General features: G+C 44.3%; 1 protein-coding gene across 2 annotated transcripts in view; it reads right to left on the bottom strand.

The window, feature by feature from the left end:
- Positions 1-16,653, bottom strand: part of BCAT1 (branched chain amino acid transaminase 1) — a 53,092-nt gene that overhangs the window by 27,993 nt on the left and 8,446 nt on the right. The window contains exon 1 of one of the 2 annotated variants that reach the window (XM_075210762.1): positions 5,781-5,873. The exons of the other annotated variant lie outside the window; for it this stretch is intronic. Within the exon in view, the coding sequence (XP_075066863.1) occupies positions 5,781-5,828 (48 nt within the window). The 5' untranslated portion in view covers positions 5,829-5,873. Of the gene's footprint in view, positions 1-5,780; positions 5,874-16,653 lie in introns of those variants that run through there. 2 annotated transcript variants of the gene reach the window in all.

The following is a 16,653-nucleotide window of genomic DNA, read 5'->3' as shown; positions in this document are numbered from 1 at the left end:
GTTTCAATATCTTCATTCTTCAATTTGAGGCCTTACAACAACAACAAATTTACAGAAGTGTAGACAGATATCTAGACCCAATATATTATCCCAATATATTATCATGACATTAATTTCATCAGCAAGTGCTGAAACATAGTAATGAAACAACTGGATTGGTGACCAAACGTTTGCACATTTAGGCACTGATACATTAAGGAATGTAAGAGAAAAAAAAGAGCAAGTTTTCTCCTGGACAAAACCATCCCATGTACAAGGGGTACAAATTAGATTATTATTTTGCACATAAGATAAATATTGGCTGTTTTTTCATGTAGGACACAAATACTTGATAGCTTTATGTTTACACTGAAATATAAAGTTGATCTAGGACATGTCCTACCCCAACTATAACTCTGTCATCACATTTTACATTTACCTCCCCCTCCAATGCAACATGGTTTTGCCAAAGAGCAAAGTTACTCATTTTTTTCCTTTCCTTAATGTATCAGGCTCTTAATGCACAATTACTAATTATTCAACAAATCAATGGTAGTTATGCATAGAAATGTGCAGAGATATGTCAGGTTTGCACAAGCAATGTCTGATACTCTGTTATCTGGGGTGAATGTAAACACAGAACAGATAATTATATTGGAGGAGGTGAGGTTGCAGCAAGCAGATTAGTATTTGCACAGTAAGTCGGTCATAAAACATGTCTATTACACGGCAGCGAAGCTTTGTAGACGTATTTCAGTGTCACCTCTCGGTGAGCTATCCACGGCATTAAAATCACGCTTACAAAATACTAATAAAAGGATGTAACTGTGGGTGGAACCCATAGCCCCTTCCTCAGGCGGCTGCGTAGCGGGCAGCGATGTCGTGTCCTCGATTGACCCCGCCCACATCCCACCCCCTGGTGCAAGAGCTGGTTACAAGCGAACGCGTTGGACAGTATTTCACTGGTGTTTTCTCAGCACCAGTGGGTAACCACCGTAATTGCAGTGACCACAATATCCGCTCTATAGGACAGAGTGGATAACTGTACACGTATTATAAACATGGATCTTCTGTTCATTCTTTCAACACTTTTGTGGGAACACTAGCTGCTTGTATATAAGGTTCCCTACAGCATATAACTCTACTTGTACTTTCATAATGACTTCCTCTAGAAAATAAACATCTCCCACTAATAATTACATTCAGCATCTTTACGCAACCACTACACCCTGAAATACCAGTTTCCCCAAATTATACAGCCAATAAAAACATTGACAAATATATATCGTTAAAAGTTCCCAGACCGTGACCTGTTTGACGTTGTGTTTGTGTCGCAAGATAGCTGGGTGCAAACTATTGTATCATGTTATTCAAGAGGTGCTGACTGGTGTCCGGGATTAGTGACAGCAAAGCTGTTGTGTGTATGAAGATATCTGCTCCCACAATTACACTTTATATAAAACATTATACACTTTATGGACAAAAGTATTTGGCCACACCTGTTAATTATTGAATTGAGGTGTTACAATCAGACCCGTTGCCAGAGGTGTATAACATCCAGCACCAGCCATGCAGTCTCCATTTGCAAACATCTGTGATACAAAATGGGTCGTTCTGAAGAGCTCAGTGACACCAAGCGTGGTACTGTGATAGATGCCACCTTTCTAATAAGACAGTTCGTGAAATTTCATCCCTGCTGGATATTCCGCGGTCAACTGTAAGTGATATTATTAGAAAGTGGAAGCGTTTAGGAACAACAGCAACTCAGCCACGAAGCACAAAACCAAGTAAAATCACAGAGCGGGGTCAACGACTGCTAAGGCGCATGGTGCGTAAAAGTCGCCAACACTCTGCTGATTCCATAGCTGAGCTGAAGAGTTCTGAACTTCCACTGGCATTAATGTAAGCACAAAAACTGCGCTGGGAGCTTAATGGATGGGTTTCCATAGTCGAGCAGCTGCATGCAGCCTCACATCACCAAGACCAATGCCCAGCGTCGGATGGAGTGGTGTAAAACACACCTACACTGGACTGTGGAGCAGTGGAAACATGTTCTGTGGAGTGATGAATCACGCTTCTCTGTTTGCAGTCAGATGGGTGAGTCTGGGTTTGGCGGATGCCGGGGGGACGTTACCTACCTGACTGCATTATGCCAACTGTGAAGTTTGGTGGAGGAGGGATAATGGTATGGGGCTGTTTTTCAGGGTTTGGGCTAGGCCCCTTATCTCCAGTGAAGGGCAATCTTAATAGCTATGCTTCCAACTTTGTGGCAACAGTTTGGGGAAGGCCCTTTTCTATTCCAACATGACTGTGCCCCAGTGCACAAAGCAAGGACTATAAAGACATAATTTGGTGTGGAAGAACTTGACTGGCAGCACAGAGCCCTGACCTCAACCCCATCGAACACCTTTGGGATGAACTGGATGGAGCTATCAATGGCCTTCTCTTGTGGAAAGCCTCCACGCTTCCAAGAAGAGTGGAAGCTGTTATCGCTGCAATATTGGGAACAACTCCATATTAAAGTATATGTATTTGAATACAATGTCATTACAGTCCCTGTTGATGTAATGGTCAAGCTTCTGAATACTTTTGTTCATATAGTGTGTGTGTGTGTGTGTGTGTGTGTGTGTGTGTGTATAAGCCAAGTTGTATTTTAAAATTAAATATTTGTTTAAAGTGCAACCGTAGCCTACCCAACTACCTGGAGCCAGTAATTTTGTTAACAACACAAAAACAAACTCAAAAATTACCCCTCAAGCTCACTGTCTACGGGTCTAGAGATGCTCATACTTGCTTATAAGAGGTTCTTAAATTGGTTCGTCGAATCAGCTCTAAAGTTTGAAAATCGGACAAAAATTCTCAAACTTTAAAGACTAAAAGCAAAGTGGAAGTTCAAGCTTAGTGCTACATTACATTCAATTTGTAACAGTTTTCCACTGAAAACTTCTGACCTCAAAGTAATGTTCAATGTTTGAACTAGGAAACACACTATACAATGTCGCCATGTAAGTTCTATTTTACTTCATTCTACTCAATTTTTATGTCTTATTTTTTTTTACAAAGTGGAATCACCGACCTCAATTTGCAGCAATCATAATATTAGATTTGGCAACAAAAAGTCAAACAAACTAAACTAGAGGTTGATGCAATGTGAAAGGACCTCTAGTAAAGAATCTATGCCATCGTATTACTTATCCAAGTGTAAACTATTGCTACATATAATTTCTAGTTTAAGGCTCTCACTGGACACTGCATAGGCTTACAGACAGGAAGTCCGGACTGCACGATAAAATGCTTCCCCTATTTCTCTGTATTCTCCCAAATCTGGGATGCGTTTCTAAAACATTTTGTCTGTGAATTTGTCAATAGATGTCTTTAAGTAGTTTCCATTTTAGGGGCAGCGGCCCTTTAATACACCAGTAATGGGAGAATCAATACTGCTCATGTTTCCACACTCAGATTATGTTTTTATGTGTTATTAGTCCTTGAGGAACTGATTATGTTTCAAGTGTCCAGGTGAATCACGGTTCATTACTCTTATTTCCCAACAATACAGCACAATGATGTAGGTGCCCTTGGTGTATCTATTTACTGAGCTGAATTCCATTCTCACGATCCTTACAGTTATTGTACAGGTTGTGTAATGATTAACTCAGACAACACAATGCGGAGTACAATTGCCAGCACTGTAATATGGCCGGGGATCTCCTAATCACTGAGCCTCTTATTCTGAAACAAATCAACTTGTTGTTTTTGCCTACAGCATAATGTCATTTTACCAATTCTAGTTATTAAACGTGAGAGCCTAGAAAACATCTTGCTTTAGTCAACTGTTTGTCCACAGGTACTCAATAAACAGGCTCCTCCCCCTGCAGGGCATCACTCAGTGTGATCCATGATGGAATGTATAAGACTATTGCTGACCCATTGCAAAGACCCATTTCACCCCGTGCCGGATGACTATAGCAATTAGCTGGGATGAAAAAATATATATTTTAGTTGTTACCATGCAAGAGGGACTGGCAGTGGGTACTGGGCAAGAGTACGCTCGTTATGTAAATAATGGACGCAGCTCCAAAATAGATAGAATAAGTGGCCGATTCATTTTGCATTCCAAATTCCAGCACAACAACCCTCGTAAAGGGGCAGGTTGGGCTGGGGGGCTGGTGGGCAGGGGGACTTGGGGACTGCGGGGCAGGCGGTCAGGTCTCAGTTGGCTACCTTGTGCTGGGTCACTGGACCATCTGCATTTTTTTCCTCCTTTAAAATGTTCCTAATAGGCTGCCCAGTTGAATCCTGCCCCCAGGGCTAAAATTTGCCAGCCCTCCCCTGCCATCATTAAGTATAGGCGGGGGTCTGAAAACAAATGCAAGACAATCACTCAGTATAAGGGTCTCTGGTGTAAAACGCTAGGGATTTACTATTGGGACATTTTGCTAAGTGGATCTGTGTCTCCCCAACTCAGAGATACTGAATCTCTTTAAAGAGATGGAAATTGGGGCTCTGCAGAGCTAAGCGCATGTCTATTGACTAGAGATGTTCAAATAATTCAAATCGGTTCGAATTTAGACGGTTCGACCGTCTTGGTAAAATTCAATTTTGTGGTTTGAAGTCACAGTTCACATTGGAAAACTGTTAAAATGTGGCCATTAAGTTTCAACATGTTCCAGACGTTTCAAAAATGTTCAAACTGGCTCCAACAAGGTGGAACTTGTTCGTCTTGGTAGAATTTAGTCCAGGTAAAGTTCCAGAATTTCAGGAGAATTCACTAAATTGAGAGCTGTTTTGATGAACAGCTTTGAGAACCAATTTTAAACAATTCCCAGCGTCTCTGCGACAGACGTCTCTCCCCATCCAGAAACCAGTTGTAGTCTGATATTACCCCAAACAGCGGATTGTAGGGAGATCAGCATTGGAGCATAGGAGGGTTTTATTAATGCTCTATTACTGATTAATGGTCACTTCCCTCTGTACGGCGGTGAGGACCTCATGCAGCGCCCTATAAAGATTATTATTATTATTATTATTATTATTAATAATAATAATAATAATAATAATAATAATAATAATAATAATCTGATATTTTTAATGACTATATCCAACCAAAATGGTGAAAATGCCAACAGCTTTGTACCGCTATGTTTGGTCATTATTCTTGGTCAGAGATCTCGGACCCCTGGAGGGGCTCATTCCCAATACAAATCTCCTCCGTGTTTTACTGCTTCCATGTCACAGAAATAACAAGTAATATAAAGTATCAACGCTCCAATGCCTGAGCCGAGCACATGCCAGGGGCAACATCCAGGAAGATGTATAGGAGACAATATTGTGGTAGGTCACCCCCTATACACAGAGAGTTACATCGTATAATGAGCAGGACACAGACATGGGGGAGGGGGGTCCTATGACATTCCATCACACACATGATCATTACATGTCACATATTATACACATGACCATTACATGTTATATATTACATACATGATCATTACATGTCACATATTATACACATGACCATTACATGTCACATATTATACACATGATCATTACATGTCACATATTATACACATGATCATTACATGATATATATTATACACATGATCATTACATGATATATATTATACACACATTATATGATTATATCGGTTTGGGGGCCCCGAGCTCCTGTCTGATGTTTATTCTACACGATCACGTGACCCGCCCCCTATAATAATCCTTCTTATGTCATCAGCGGACACCCGGCCCCAGCTGGCTGCATCGGGTAACTCGGAGTCTCTCCCACCCCCTCCCGGGTGTGTTACCTGGTGCCCGGGCGCTGGTGCCACCTCCACTGCCAGGCTCGCCATCATCCGCTGCCCCCTCTCTATCTCCTCCTCAGCTCAGAGAGGATTACTGGGCAGCCCCCCGACACGTCACCGACCCCCACCCTCACCTACTTATAGCGTGTACCATGTCTCATCCCCCTGTGTAATGTCTCATCCCCCTGTATAATGTCTCATTACCTCTGTATAATGTATAATGTCTCATCCCCCTGTATAATGTCTCATTACCTCTGTATAATGTATAATGTCTCATCCCCCTGTATAACGTCTAATCCCCCTGTATAACGTCTAATCCCCCTGTATAATGTCTAATCCCCCTGTATAACGTCTCATCCCCCTGTATAACGTCTCCCTCACCCTGTATAATGTATAATGTCTCATCCCCCTGTATAACGTCTAATCCCCCTGTATAATGTCTCATCACCTCTGTATAACGTCTCCCTCACCCTGTATAATGTATAATGTCTCATCCCCCTGTATAACATCTAATCCCCCTGTATAATGTCTCATCACCTGATCACCCTGTATAATGTCTCATCTCCTGTATAATATATAATGTCTCATCCCCCTGTATAATGTATAATGTCTCATCCCCCTGTATAACGTCTAATCCCCCTGTATAATGTCTCATCACCTGATCACCCTGTATAACGTCTAATCCCCCTGTATAATGTCTCATCACCTGATCACCCTGTATAACGTCTAATCCCCCTGTATAATGTATAATGTCTCATCCCCCTGTATAACGTCTAATCCCCCTGTATAATGTCTCATCCCCCTGTATAATGTCTCATCCCCCTGTATAATGTCTCATCCCCCTATATAACGTCTCATCCCCCTGTATAATGTCTCATCCCCCTGTATAATGTCTCATCCCCCTGTATAATGTCTCATCCCCCTGTATAATGTCTCATTACCTCTGTATAATGTATAATGTCTCATCCCCCTGTGTAATGTCTCATCCCCCTGTATAATGTCTCATCCCCCTGTATAATGTCTCATCCCCCTGTATAATGTCTCATTACCTCTGTATAATGTATAATGTCTCATCCCCCTGTGTAATGTCTCATCCCCCTGTATAACGTCTCCCTCACCCTGTATAACGTCTCATCACCTCTGTATAATGTCTCATCACCTCTGTATAATGTCTCATCCCACCTGTATAATGTCTCATCCCCCTGTATAATGTCTCATCCCCCTGTATAATGTCTCATCCCCCTATATAACGTCTCATCACCCTGTATAATGTCTCATCCCCCTATATAATGTCTCATCACCCTGTATAACGTCTCATCACCCTGTATAATGTCTCATCCCCCTGTATAATGTCTCATCACCTCTGTATAATGTCTCATCACCTCTGTATAATGTCTCATCCCCCTGTATAATGTCTCATCCCCCCTATATAATGTCTCATCCCACCTGTATAATGTCACATGAACCCTGTATAACGTCTCATCACCCTGTATAATGTCACATGAACCCTGTATAACGTCTCATCACCCTGTATAATGTCACATGAACCCTGTATAACGTCTTATCCCCCTATATAATGTCACATCCCCCTATATAATATCACATCTCCCTATATAATATCTCATCCCCCCTATATAATGTCTCATCCCCCTGTATAATGTCTCATCCCCCCTATATAATGTCACATGAACCCTGTATAATGTCTCATCCCCCTGCATAATGTCTCATCCCCCTGTATAATGTCTCATCCCCCTATATAATGTCACATGAACCCTGTATAATGTCACATCCCCCTATATAATATCACATCTCCCTATATAATATCTCATCACCTCTGTATAATGTCACATCCCCCTGTATAATGTCACATGAACCCGGTAGAATGTCCCATCACCCCAATATATCACATCACCCCTATATAATATCACATCATCACTATATAATGTCACATCACCCCTAAGTAATACCCACTGCACACTGGTAGATAATGCTCTGTATACTGACACCTCCTGCACTGTAATTACCCCTCCCCCCCTCACCTGCTGCCACCACCACTTAGCGCCATCATACTCATTAGCTAAACTACCCCCCTCCAATGTTTGTCTGCAGCGTGTGACACGTGTGTTCCTGTGGGTAAGGGATGGATATATGTGACTATACACATGTTATATAATGCTGCTCCAGCTGCTGGGTAACGGGTGTTTCACACGAGCAGGTTGATGTCATCACATCACAGCGCTGACTGTACAGCGGGTCATCTGCTGAGACAATGACTGGGAAAAGGAAACACATTGGGGCTGATTCAATTCGGCCGCGTTAGTCTACGATTAACGCGGCGATAGCGCTACTACCTTTAATACGGTAATTTTAACCCAGATTTTTACAGCCCCAGGAGGGGCGAGAAAAATTATCGTTAAAATTACCGCACTAACAGTAATACTGCGCAGACCACGTTATTCCTAGAATAATGCAGCCGAATTGAATTGGCCCCAATGTGTTATATTGGTAGAGGAATAATCAGTTATGTTCTATTGCTTCAAAGTGATTTCCAGAACATGTGGTTCCTAGTGACTGGATAGGCTGCACTCTCAGTGATGTCACTGGTTCCTAGTGACTGGATAGGCTGCACTCTCAGTGATGTCACTGGTTCCTAGTGAAGGGATAGGCTGCACTCTCAGTGATGTCACTGGTTCCTAGTGACTGGATAGGCTGCATTCTCAGTGATGTCACTGGTTCCTAGTGACTGAATAGGCTGCACTCTCTGTGATGTCACTGGTTCCAAGTGACTGGATAGGCTGCACTCTCAGTGATGTCACTGGTTCCTAGTGACTGGATAGGCTGCACTCTCAGTGATGTCACTGGTTCCTAGTGACTGGATAGGCTGCACTCTCAGGGATGTCACTGGTTCCTAGTGACTGGATAGGCTGCACTCTCAGGGATGTCACTGGTTCCTAGTGACTGGATAGGCTGCATTCTCAGTGATGTCACTGGTTCCTAGTGACTGGATAGGCTGCACTCTCAGTGATGTCACTGGTTCCTAGTGACTGGATAGGCTGCACTCTCAGTGATGTCACTGGTTCCTAGTGACTGGATAGGCTGCACTCTCAGGGATGTCACTGGTTCCTAGTGACTGGATAGGCTGCATTCTCAGTGATGTCACTGGTTCCTAGTGACTGGATAGGCTGCACTCTCAGTGATGTCACTGGTTCCTAGTGACTGGATAGGCTGCACTCTCAGTGATGTCACTGGTTCCTAGTGACTGGATAGGCTGCACTCTCAGTGATGTCACTGGTTCCTAGTGACTGGATAGGCTGCGCTCTCAGTGATGTCACTGGTTCCTAGTGACTGGATAGGCTGCACTCTCAGTGATGTCACTGGTTCCTAGTGAAGGGATAGGCTGCACTCTCAGTGATGTCACTGGTTCCTAGTGACTGGATAGGCTGCACTCTCAGGGATGTCACTGGTTCCTAGTGACTGGATAGGCTGCACTCTCAGTGATGTCACTGGTTCCTAGTGACTGGATAGGCTGCACTCTCAGTGATGTCACTGGTTCCTAGTGACTGGATAGGCTGCACTCTCAGGGATGTCACTGGTTCCTAGTGACTGGATAGGCTGCACTCTCAGTGATGTCACTGGTTCCTAGTGAATGGATAGGCTGCACTCTCAGTGATGTCACTGGCCCCTAGTGACTGGATAGGCTGCATTCTCAGTGATGTCACTGGTTCCTAGTGACTGGATAGGCTGCACTCTCAGTGATGTCACTGGTTCCTAGTGACTGGATAGGCTGCACTCTCAGTGATGTCACTGGTTCCTAGTGACTGGATAGGCTGCACTCTCAGTGATGTCACTGGTTCCTAGTGAATGGATAGGCTGCATTCTCAGTGATGTCATTGGCTTCTAGTGAATGGATAGGCTGCACTCTCAGTGATGTCACTGGTTTCTAGTGACTGAATAGGCTGCACTCTCAGTGATGTCACTGGTTCCTAGTGAATGGATAGGCTGCACTCTCAGTGATGTCACTGGTTCCTAGTGAATGGATAGGCTGCACTCTCAGTGATGTCATTGGCTTCTAGTGAATGGATAGGCTGCACTTTCAGTGATGTCACTGGTTCCTAGTGACTGGATAGGCTGCACTCTCAGTGATGTCACTGGTTCCTAGTGAATGGATAGGCTGCACTCTCAGTGATGTCACTGGTTCCTAGTGACTGGATAGGCTGCACTCTCAGGGATGTCACTGGTTCCTAGTGACTGGATAGGCTGCATTCTCAGTGATGTCACTGGTTCCTAGTGACTGGATAGGCTGCACTCTCAGTGATGTCACTGGTTCCTAGTGACTGGATAGGCTGCACTCTCAGTGATGTCACTGGTTCCTAGTGAATGGATAGGCTGCACTCTCAGTGATGTCACTGGTTCCTAGTGAATGGATAGGCTGCATTCTCAGTGATGTCATTGGCTTCTAGTGAATGGATAGGCTGCACTCTCAGTGATGTCACTGGTTTCTAGTGACTGAATAGGCTGCACTCTCAGTGATGTCACTGGTTCCTAGTGAATGGATAGGCTGCACTCTCAGTGATGTCATTGGCTTCTAGTGAATGGATAGGCTGCACTCTCAGTGATGTCACTGGTTCCTAGTGACTGGATAGGCTACACTCTCAGGGATGTCACTGGTTCCTAGTGACTGGATAGGCTGCACTCTCAGTGATGTCACTGGTTCCTAGTGAATGGATAGGCTGCACTCTCAGTGATGTCACTGGTTCCTAGTGAATGGATAGGCTGCATTCTCAGTGATGTCATTGGCTTCTAGTGAATGGATAGGCTGCACTCTCAGTGATGTCACTGGTTTCTAGTGACTGAATAGGCTGCACTCTCAGTGATGTCACTGGTTCCTAGTGAATGGATAGGCTGCACTCTCAGTGATGTCACTGGTTCCTAGTGAATGGATAGGCTGCATTCTCAGTGATGTCATTGGCTTCTAGTGAATGGATAGGCTGCACTCTCAGTGATGTCACTGGTTGCCAGTGACTGGATAGGCTGCACTCTCAGTGATGTCACTGGTTCCCAGTGACTGGATAGGCTGGACTCAGTGATGTCACTGGTTCCTAGTGACTGGATAGGCTGCACTCTCAGTGATGTCACTGGTTCCTAGTTAATGGATAGGCTGCACTCTCAGTGATGTCACTGGTTCCCAGTGACTGGATAGGCTGCAATCTCAGTGATGTCACTGGTTCCCAGTGACTGGATAGGCTGCACTCTTAGTGATGTCATTGGTCCCTTTATAACTGAGGATGCAGCATATCCACTCACTAGGAACCAGTTGCAGATCCAAGTGGTATAATCAGTAGTAAATATTCTGCGGCGTGAAGTGTGAGATAACCTCACTTCTCAATAGGACAGTAGCTTCATGGATGTCAGTAAACTGGGTAAAGAGCCGTCAGACACAGGTATCAGGTAGAAGGTTAATAGAACATGTATTATATAACAGCACCCACACCCTGCTAGGTTTGGCAGACACTGAAGAACGTGTGTACACAAGCTGATTACACCAACACAACGCTGCCAATTCTTTATAATAAAAGTGAGATAATATTGTGGCTGATTCAGGTCATTCCCAACCCAATACCACTCGGATGGCTTGTAAAGTGATTATATTTATTAAGCCACAGGATGCTCCACTTTAGTTGTCAACGTCAACAAATTGCAGTTTTATCACATTAAGTTGTAAAAAGATTTTATAGCGAATCACATAGAAATGTTTGGTGAATGAGATCTAAATTGTTAGTTTTAACAACATGGTTACAATAGAATGAGTTCTATATTCTAGTGCGGAGTTTCTGGAATATAAGGGGGTAAAATGTCACTTTCCAGGAGAGAATGGCTAATTTATGTACTGGGGCAATTTATGAAAGCTATGATGGCAGCTTTTACTATCTTAATGCTTAGTACGGTCATTCCTATAGGTCGTTATCAGGACATCAAAATGAGTTTTGGCTAAGCTGCGAAAAGTTTAACTTTCCGCAGATGTTATCTTTATGTTATGGCCGACTGAGATTTACGCTTCACAGACATTACAACCTGCTCGGTGCGCTGTAGATAGTTACTGGGCAAACCAGGAAGTGAAGTCTTATGTCGCTGCATTAAGATATCACAGGGGGGATAATACTTAGCCGAAACAGCCTGTTTTCTCCTACCAAAAATGGTAAATAGTTCAGAAAACTCACAGCAAAGACCGGTATAAAGGATTGATAAATATCAGGGGGAAATAAACATAATAAAAGCTTCAGGCATGTAACCTGCGCATATCACACAAAGTCGCGTTTTGTAGTGTGCGCCAGCGTTACAAAGGACCCATTGTATCCCATATGGTCTCACACAGGGTAATCCCGAAAACTTGACCAGCTGGAGATTCTTCAGGAGAGGCGACTCGGACACACATGGATACAAAGCGAGACCAGAGCTGGCTCCATATTCATGCACAGGCCATTGTGAGTAACTTCTGTGCCTCTAATTAAACGTTTGTGGTGAAGAGCAGAAGAGGAAGTTACAATCTAATAATATTCACCACAGACACTCAGAGGAGTTTTGCAGTCTGACGTCAGGATTACAAACATCTGTCTGTTAAAGTGTCAAAAAAATCGCTCACAAAGTTGCAGATTTCTCTCCACTAATATTTATGTCTTTCAAACATTAAATAAACATCTATGTATCATATTTGGACACAATAAACTTTCACATCCACAGTCATCCCTTACACAATGTATCATATATGTCCCACTAAGCCCACTCTCTTCATACAGGGTTCTATATATTAACCCCGGCCCCTCCCCGACATACATGGGCAATGCTGCCTGCACTACTGTTAGGTGCACACAGCTCTCCCTTTTCAAGCAGAGCCGTGTGAAGCGGGGGCAGGGTCCAGGCATCTCAATTATACAGTGCCCCAGGCTTGGATAGGGGGTTTCCAGGCACTAGGAAACCCCCCATCGGTTTCCCTGTGGGTCTTACGGCAGGGCACTCCTAGGACCCCCTGCGCTTGCTGGAGATGTCATGTCGGTTCAGGCTTATGCACTACACCTGATAGCCTAGATTTGGGCTTCCAGTTCCAGATTCTATATAAAAATATATTACAGTTCTATTACAAGAAAAAGATAGAAAAAAAATATATATTTTTTTTTAATAATAAAACATTTATTCCTATGGGCTCCCCCAGCTAACCCCAACTTGTGAAGCATCACCAGAGGGCCCCTGTGATGGCTACCTTTACCCACCAGGCAGAGGCGGAACTAGGGAGCCGTGGGCCCCGATGCAGGGAGGAGGGGCCCCCAACCCTCTGCATCTACCATGCAGCGGGTCCCATTATCTCCATGGGCCCCAATGCCCCGCCACTGCCACCAGGGTATGGCCATAGGGGGTGAATATTATTTAAAGCCATGTAATGGAGGATCGTCCAACTGGAGGCCCGCAGGCCAGATGTGGCCCTACAAGGCTGTTTAGTGGCCCGTGCTTACCCCAACAACCGCTATAGACCCTGTTACTTAGTTATAACAGAAAAGTCACCCAGCACTGGGACACCATTGATCGGAAACCTAGAGAGGATCTGTGCAAGTAATACGCAGACATATAACGCAGCTCCAACATCAGATTACTCTCCAGGGTTACGTTATAGTGAAATGATTACTGGGAGAAAACAGGTAATGTAACGGAAAGTAGTAGCAAGATGCAATAACTACCAAAAGCATCTGAGTGGATGGAGAACGTGATCGATCTTTGGGGCATGCACAGGAACAAACAGAGTGTAGCAAAGTGAGGCATGCTGATTAGCGAAGTACCTTCTGGTTATATATTACCCCGTGAGTTAATAACAGAGGTCTTAAAGCAGAACCGTCGAAAAAAATATCATGACATATTGCAGATGGACTGTAGTGCCCCTCCTCTCCGTGTATATCAGAGCAGATCTGTTTATTTATAAATGAGTTAGACGTTACTTACGGCCGCTGACATATTTTTGTGAAAGTCCATCCCACATTTGAAGTAACTAAAGCTGGGTACACACTACACTGTTTTCATCCAATAATCGGCTCAAACAGCCGACATACGACCGCTCGTTCAAAAGTCGGGTCAGTGTGTGCAGTGACACGATGGTCGAAAGTCTGCCCAAATGGATGATTATCGCCTCATTTGGTTGGTCGTACCGTTTAATATTTTTGGTCCAATCTCATTTCCGCTGTGTAGTGTGTACAAACTTCCGACCGATCCACAACGAAGTACGAAATTACAGTCATTGCTCACGACAACATGGCTGTAAAAAGTCGCTAAAGGGACGTCCGCTCTTCCCTTTATCGTCCTAAACAAGGCTAGTGTGTATGCAGTCCATGGACCGAGCGATCGGACCATCGATCGCATGTAAAATCGCTCGGCATAAAAAGTTGGTCGAAATTTCTGTAGTGTGTACCCAGCTTAACCCTGATCAGTATATAAACTGCACTACAATATCTCAGCATTTCGGAGGACAAGGTGCCCCTTGTGTGGGGAAGGAAGCAGTAATGACCTCCGAAATGTAACAGGAAACACCTCGGCCCGGCTGATTCATCAATAACTGCAAATAACAGGGAGCTTTACTGCAGAGATAATTATCATATTCATACAATACATTTCCTCCTTATTGTCAGCAACGCTACAAAACGGAGCTCCAATTCTTCCATATGTTCACTAAAATAAATTCTTATTGTCCCTATTATAAATCAAAAAGTTGTTTCCCATTAAATCAAATAATATATTTACCCCCATTTATAAAACAATATATTTATATGGCCCCCATAATAAAATAATCAATTTATATATGCTCCTTATTAAAATAATAAATAATGGTTGCCTAATAGATAGATTATTGCCCTTATAATTAATAAGTCAATGTTGACTCCCTCTTTTTATTCTGATAGTCCAAATAGCGGAAACCGCATCTCGCCTATCAGTATCCCCTCCAAAATTGCACTTTAGTCAGTCTCCCCCTTGGAGTTTTTTGGGGGATCACAGAATAGCCCCTTTAATATACAGCTGGTCTGTATGTGTGGAACATACAAGAATATTCAGTATTAGCTGCATGTAAATGCGACTACATTCCTACCCAGGGGCGGGCTGGGCCGGGGGGGCATCGGCCCCCTGGGCCGCTCAGTCTGACCGCTGCTTGGGCCGGCCGCCCCCCTGTGGATGCAATATTATCTTTATATTACCGGCGGCTGCATCACATGACACGCGATGCGGCCGCGTCAGCGCACAGACGGCCGCATCACATGACACGCGATGCGGCCGCGTCATCAATGAAGCGGCCGCATCGTGTGTCATGTGATGCGGCCGTCTGTGCACCCCCCGGCTGAACTTTGCCAGCCCGCGCCTGTTCCTACCCCTTACAGTTTAAGCAGAACTCTAAATCAGCTCCATTATATTCGGGTGGGTAATCTCCCACGGTCCTAAAGATACACTGATAGGTAAACTGTCCCTGATTTGTGCCTGTGATATTTAGATTGTAAGCTCTAGAGGCGCAGGGACATTGGTCTCTGTACACAATTCACATATGTTGGTGCTATACAAGTAAAAGACAGATTTTCATTTTTCCAGCGCCCACATAGAGCGGCTGAAGAATCCAGGATGGGGCCCAGCAGGAGCCTAGTGGGAGTCTGAGGGCCGAGGTACCATCATTTTCCTTATTGGGGGGAGGGTAAAAGGAGAGCGAGGGGGGGGGGTCATAGTATCACATTTCTCTGCAAGGTACTAAGTGAACCTCTTCGGGCTCTTCGGCTGCCTGTGCCCAGGACACTGCGCCGCTCTGTCCGGGACGTTGTGTATTTGTGGTCACTTAGTAACATGCAACAAACCACAGCAACTAATGAGATATTTGTCTAACATGAATGGATGACACAGGTTCCAGCATGTTAGAGAACTGCCCTCATTGATAGTCTGTAATTTGCACCATGTTAATTTTCTGCTGAAAGAAAAGGAGCCCTGTGTGTGGTAGGGAATCTAAACTGTAAGCTCTAATGATGACTCCAAGTGTTCCCTGTACGACGCTACTGAATATGGTGGCACTATATAAATAAACGATAATAATTCTAGCGGTGTAGTAATGTAATGATGATTGTTAGTCACATAATTGCTCATTTCTAAAAGCGTGAGTCTGTGAGACCTCTGACAATTCGAGGGGGGGTTGGGGGTCTATTAATAGTATTGTATAATATGCCAGGTCTATTTTTACAGGGGCGGCTGAATGTCAAGTAACAGAAGCGCAACTGAACACTAAAGACCAACAGTGACAGCGATGCCCTCCGGCTGCACATGGAGCAGAGCATGAGCCCCTCGGTGACCTTTATCCAGGTCCCCGTAACTCAGTAACAGGCTACAACTTGTCCCAGAGAGAACATTCTCAGATCTCCTCCAACCATAGGAACATTCCTGGGTGTGCAGGATCTGAGGAAGTCTGGACCATAAATCACAGCTGCCCCCTCACCAGCACTCTCCAGGAACATGAGGCTGCTGGACAGGTGCTTGTGTTCAACCCATGCCTGGTGCAACTCCCTACATGAGATGTATGCCCCCCAAATGTCCCAGTCCATGCCTGGTGCAACTCCCTACATGAGATGTATGTCTCCCACATCTCAGTCCATGCCTGGTGCAACTCCCTACATGAGATATATGCCTCCCAAATGTCCCAAACCCCAGTCCATGCCTGGTGCAACTCCCTACATGAGATGTATGCCCCCCAAATGTCCCAAACCCCAGTCCATTCCTGGTGCAACTCCCTACATGAGATGTATGCCTCCCAAATGTCCCAAACCCCAGTCCATGCCTGGTGCAATTCCCTACATGAGATGTATGGCTCCCAAAT

This window comes from Mixophyes fleayi, chromosome 4, assembly GCF_038048845.1.
Source record: "Mixophyes fleayi isolate aMixFle1 chromosome 4, aMixFle1.hap1, whole genome shotgun sequence".
Lineage (NCBI taxonomy): Eukaryota > Metazoa > Chordata > Amphibia > Anura > Limnodynastidae > Mixophyes > Mixophyes fleayi.
The sequence above is the reverse complement of the archived record's forward strand: the minus strand, read 5'-3'. Positions and strand labels throughout refer to the sequence as shown.